Genomic DNA, 5,630 nt, shown 5'->3' with positions numbered 1-5,630 from the left:
AAAAAAAAATACAGAAAAGTACATTACACATAGAAGAGTTGGTGACACTCTGGACAGGCTGTGAAGAAGCAAGCCTCACTCCTGTGAGCAGTGGTTCAATGTTCAATGCTAAGTCAGCATTTCCAGTGGCTCTAGAGCAAAACCACTGTGACAAACAAGAATTAGCTGTGCCCTAGTCAGCAGCCACTGTCATTGAATTTTAGTCAAAGTAAGAATGGAGAGATGGTTCAGCAGCTAAGAGCACTGACTCTTCTTCCTGAGGTCCTGAGTTCAATTCCCAGCAACCACATGGTGGCTCACAACCATCTGTAATGGGTCTGATGCCCTCTTCTGGTGTGTCTGAAGAGAGCAATAGTGTACTCATATACATAAAATAAAAAAATAAAGAAGAATGGAGGTTTGGCTGGAGAGATGGCTCAGTGGTTAAGAACACTTGCTGATCTTAGCAGGGGACCTAAGTTCTGGTTTCCAACATGTACATGGCAGCTCACAACCAGTTTTATCTTCAGTTTCAGGGGATCTGATGCCCTCTTCTGGCTTCTACACGTAGTGCACTTACATAAATCCATACAGACAGACAGACACTCATACACATAAATTTCTCAAGAATATGTGTACTGTGCATGTATCTGTATGTTTGCATGTGATGGGCAGAAGTTGATGTCTTCCTCCATTTCTGATTTGTTTATTGACATCATCTCTCGCTAAACTGAGAACTCACCTGCTTTGGCTGCATGTCCCAGAGATCCCCTCTATGCTTCTGAAAGGCAGCCACCATGCCTGACCTATTTTTATGAGGGTTCTGGGGATCCAAACTGGTTCTCATGCTTACATGGAAAGTACTTTCTCTGTTGAGCCATCTCCCTAGCCCCAAAGTAAGAATTTTTAAAGCCACTCATGGAGGTTCACACTTAGAATTCTAGCACTTCTATCCCTATAGAGGATTGCCACACCTTCATGGCAAGCCTGGGTTAATTTTAGGAAAAGAAAAGAAAAGGTTGTGGTATTGTGCGATAAAGGACTTCCACTTCTGATCTTAACAAGCATGTCCAGAGAACCAGGACTGTTACAGCTCCTAGTGACAGCTTCCAGGCTTGTTTCTAGGTGCCTGTTCTAAGGCTCTTAGATACACTGTAGCAGTCATTCCTCCACTCCTGTTTATACAAAGCCAGTGTCTTAGTTAGGGTTTTACTGCTGTGAACAGACACCATGGCCAAGGCAAGTCTTATAAAGAACAACATTTCATTAGGGCTGGCTTACAGGTTCAGAGGTTCACTCCATTATCATCAAAGTGGGAACCTGCAGCATCTAGTGAGACATGGTGCAGGCAGAGCTGAGAGTTCTACATCTTCATCTGAAGGCTGCTAGCACTAGGGTATTAAAGCCTGCACCCACAGTGACATATCTACTCTAACAAGGCCACACCTTCTAATAGTGCCACTCCCTGACCTAAACCTATAGTAACCATCATAGCCAGTATGTCCTCAACAGCCACACAAAACATGCTCTTTTCAATGGCTGGCTCTCTGGTACTCTAAAGCTGGCGGGTATCCTTCTTAAGTCTTCTGTGGTTGCATACTGGTTTTTGCTATTAGGGTGAGGCTTAGTGTTGCTTGAAAAGTCTAGCTGGGTTTCCCAACACTAGGGAGGCAGAATTGGTGGGGACATTTTCACTGCAGGCTCTTTATGCTGCCTTAGAGGTCAGCTGGCACTACATAGTGAGACCTCCTCTCAGCAGAGCACCCTTGCCTAAGCACGGTGGGGAGGTAGGTCAGTGGATAAATCCAGGATAAGGACCTAATTGCAATTTCCAGAACCCATGTGGTAGAAAGAACTGATGCCTGCAAGTGGTGTTTTGATCTCCATACTAACAAGCACACAAAATAAGTAAATAGGATTTTTAAGGCCCCCTCCCCAAATACAGACAACAAAATCTAGATCTGTGTTTTTTCTTGGTAGGTTACTTACTTTCCAAAGTAGAAGAGAAAGTCGGCTCTCCAGAGCGCCCACTGTCAGACCTGGGGCTCATAAGCTACCGCAGCTACTGGAAGGAGGTACTACTCCGATACCTGCACAACTTCCAGGGCAAGGAGATCTCCATCAAAGGTAGGTTGTACTCCATGACAGTGACGCCCATTCTGTTTAATGTGACTGTGCCTGGGGAGCATTGTGGAGACTGTCACTGCTGGGCTGAAGATCCCAGAACATTAGGTCCTGGGAATGGTTCTGAAGTGTTTTCTCCCGTCTGGAGTTGTTAGCACTTAATTCATATAAAATCGAAGAGGAAGCCCTGGAGAGATGGCTCAGTGGTTCTTCCAGAGGAACTGGATTCAATTCATTGCACCCCTATAGTGGCCCACAACATATAGATCTCTAGTTCCAGGCACACATAGGTTCATAGACAGACATCCAGGCAAAACTGGGCCGTGCTCCCCACAGTTACCTTCCCCTAGAGGGCCTAACTACAAGCTCTAGCCACCTTCCAGCTGACACAAGGTCCGAATAAAATACACACATGCATACATACACAAGCATATATATCATTTGTTTGTTTGTTTTTTCAAGTCAGGGTTTCTCTTTGTACCCCTGGCTGTCCTGGAGTTCACTGTGTAGACCAGGCTGGCCTCAAACCCACAGAGCTCTGCCCGCCTCTGCCTCCGAAGCACTGGGATTAAAGATGTGTGCCACTGTGTCCAGCTCCTCATTTCTTTTGAAAATCAGGAAGAAAGAGTTCATTTAGTATTTTGAAACATGTGAATTTTAGGAAAGACATCTTCCCTTTAGGGCAAATTTAGGGGTTTCATATTTGACCTTTCCTAAGGGGTCAAGAGTAGCTTCTTACTACTACGTTGGATTTTTGTAGTTACTTGAACTGGTGAGACATTTGAACAGGTTGGCCCAAGTAGCACAGATTTGGGCTCTGGAAAACTGTACATTAAGGGGGCCTTGGGAGACATGGGGTGTGGGAGTCTGCTCCCACTGGGATCTCAGTGGCTCCTCTGTTACAGAAATTAGCCAGGAAACAGCTGTGAATCCCGTGGACATTGTCAGCACTCTGCAAGCCCTTCAGATGCTCAAGTATTGGAAAGGCAAGCACCTAGTTTTAAAGAGACAGGTGAGATTTTCCTCAGCTGCCTGTGGTGTCCTTAACGTATAGGAGAGCTCAGTGGGCGGCGCTCCCCACAGTTACCTTCCCTTAGAGGGCCTAACTGCAAGCTCCTAGCCACCTTCCAGCTGGCACAAGGTCCACATGGCCTTTGTTCCTAAGCTTATCTCCCTGCTTGTCCATATCAGAGCTTGTGGTAAGCTCTGTCAGATCAGGATGAAACAAGCTAAGCCGCTTTGTGTGGCATTACACTTCCACCCATCTCAACGAGTCCTCATAAGCCCTAGGACTGCTGTTTTGTGAAATGGCACCTCAGCTTAGGTCCATTTTGAATTTTTTTTTTTTAGTTACCTACACATCATGAGCATAAATGAATAATGATTTCAGTTCTCATTGAAGACAGAATAGGAATATAAAGAGGAAACTTTGCAAACCTAAAAATAATATCATCTTGTACTTGATAATATGTTATTAGGACTTAGGGAATCTGTCACGAGTCATTTTGGGATCTTTTTTAAAGCGCACTGGTTGCATGTGTGTAATAGTTGCCTCCTTATTCTTCACAGGACCTGATAGATGAGTGGATAGCCAAAGAGGCCAAAAGGTCCAACTCCAACAAAACCATGGATCCAAGCTGCTTAAAATGGACCCCTCCCAAGGGCACTTAAAGTGACCTATCATTCCGAGCCAGCGAGCCCCAGCAGTAGGAATCCGTACCCTAGGGATCTGTCTGTCATTTCTGTTGCTCTTGTGATTGGCAAGTACAGTATCCTTTGGGAAGGCCACCCCCTCAGCACTGTTCTGGCTCCAGCCTTCGTGTACACTGCAGACACTAGTTCTGAGGAACTGTTGTTTCGGCCTCAGTGAGGTTGCCTGGACGGATCTGTATGAGGCTCGAGTACAGATCCCTCATAGCACTGACCCAAGGAGTGGTGTTATGGTACTGTACCTGTCCAGTCACTGGTTCCCTCCTCATGCTCTTTAACTCCGAGGTTTGTTGTGTCCTGACCTTTGTGCTAGTGCTTTTTCCTGCCTGGATAGCAGACCTCCAAACATGGTTGCCACTAAAGGGCCCTTTCCAGTTACTTCTAACACATTCTTCATGAAGGGGTGGGCAAGAGGCAGTGCCTGTGCGTGTCTGCTGGGAGGGTCTGCTCACCCTGGGTTTCATCTCGCAGTCACTTATTTTTCTCCCTTACTTTTTGTCAAAAGACTTACTACCTTTGATCAGGATCAGGCTGACCAGAGCTAGGAACGCCTGGCATTTCCCAGGGGTTCGCAGGACCTGGTCCATCTGAGTGAGATGGGTGAAGCCTAAGAGGGGGTGATCCCATGCTTTCCTTTGTATTTACTTGTGGGCACTGGGGCAGCATTGTGTAGAAGGAAATGAGTAATTCTTTGCCACAGCAGAAAATGCCCCCACTTTTTTTTTTCTGCCCCCTTTTATGTTGGTAGTTGCCAAAATATTTTAACAGTCTTTTTTCATACATTAAATGACCACCCTGTGGATCTTTCCATGTCTGCCTCTGCCAATCTGGTGTAGGGCAGCTCTACTTTCCACACAAGTTGCACTGATCTTGTCCAGAGCTTCCTGGGAGAAGTGGAAACTAGTTGAAATGCTTGTGTTTCTCAGCCCATGACTCAGCAAGACAGGGTGGCCACTCTGCTAGGGTTTGCTTCGCTCTCCAACAGTGCCTCCCTCCCCCAGCAGGCTGAAGTGCTTCTGTCTAAGAACTAACTCCATTTCCCTTTCGGGACTTGCCACCATCATCCTGTTCTCTGGGTTCCTATTTTTGGTGGTGTTAAGTGAAGGAAGAAGTGTTCCCTCTAATTTCTCCCTGTCCCAGTATATAACCTGCTATCTTGGGGCAGCTTTTGATGTGTGACATGTCACCCTTCCCAAGTTGGTCTCTTCCAACACTGCTGTCTTCACGTGGCACCCTCTTACCACAACCCTAACTCTGGTCATTTGTGCCTTTCTCTTGTCATCTCTGTACACTACTAATATTCACTGTGGGTTGGGGAGCTGATTTTAAGCATGTTCAGTGGCTCCCCTCCAGTTTCAGTGTAACTGTTAAAATGTATCCAAAAGCCACTTCACTGGGGGTTTTCTTAAGGGGTAAAGGCCTTTTACAGATGCTGAGCCCTTCCCCACATGTGGCAGAATGTGCTCTTCTCTATCTACTCAATAAAGCATGGTCTCTGCTCACGGGTCTGAAGCTTGTTTATATGGGAATGGTGGGATTGACCTGGGCTTGGTGGCTCCGCACAGTGTTAGCCCTGGGATTTGGAGCTATGGATTGTTTTCCCCTGTGAAGCAGGTTGTTGACAGAGTGAGTGTTTTCTCTGAACTCACAAGCGGTAAAACAAATTGAGTCAGCCTCCCTTTGGCTCCAGGAAGTCGTTATGCGCAAGAGCAGCTAGCTAGTATAATTTCATTCATCTGCCTCTGGTTTGGGGGATTCCATGGAAGCTTGTAGGAGGCAGAACAAGTATTCCTTTCCTCCAAGTGTGCTCACCAGTA

General features: G+C 46.2%; 1 protein-coding gene across 3 annotated transcripts in view; it reads left to right on the top strand.

Annotated features, from left to right (window-relative positions):
- The window catches only part of Kat7 (lysine acetyltransferase 7), a 36,295-nt gene extending 30,976 nt beyond the window's left edge, over nucleotides 1–5,319 (top strand). For 2 of the 3 annotated variants that reach the window (XM_021176311.2, XM_021176310.2), the window contains 3 exons: nucleotides 1,960–2,106; nucleotides 3,009–3,115; nucleotides 3,673–5,319. In XM_021176311.2, the coding sequence (XP_021031970.1) occupies nucleotides 1,960–2,106; nucleotides 3,009–3,115; nucleotides 3,673–3,774 (356 nt within the window). In that variant the 3' untranslated portion in view covers nucleotides 3,775–5,319. The remainder of the gene's footprint in view (nucleotides 1–1,959; nucleotides 2,107–3,008; nucleotides 3,116–3,672) is intronic. The other variant, XM_021176312.2, reaches the window with a different exon arrangement.
- Nucleotides 5,320–5,630: the final 311 nt, after the last annotated feature.

Source organism: Mus caroli, chromosome 11, assembly GCF_900094665.2.
Source record: "Mus caroli chromosome 11, CAROLI_EIJ_v1.1, whole genome shotgun sequence".
Lineage (NCBI taxonomy): Eukaryota > Metazoa > Chordata > Mammalia > Rodentia > Muridae > Mus > Mus caroli.
This window is presented reverse-complemented; position numbering and strand designations above follow the sequence as displayed.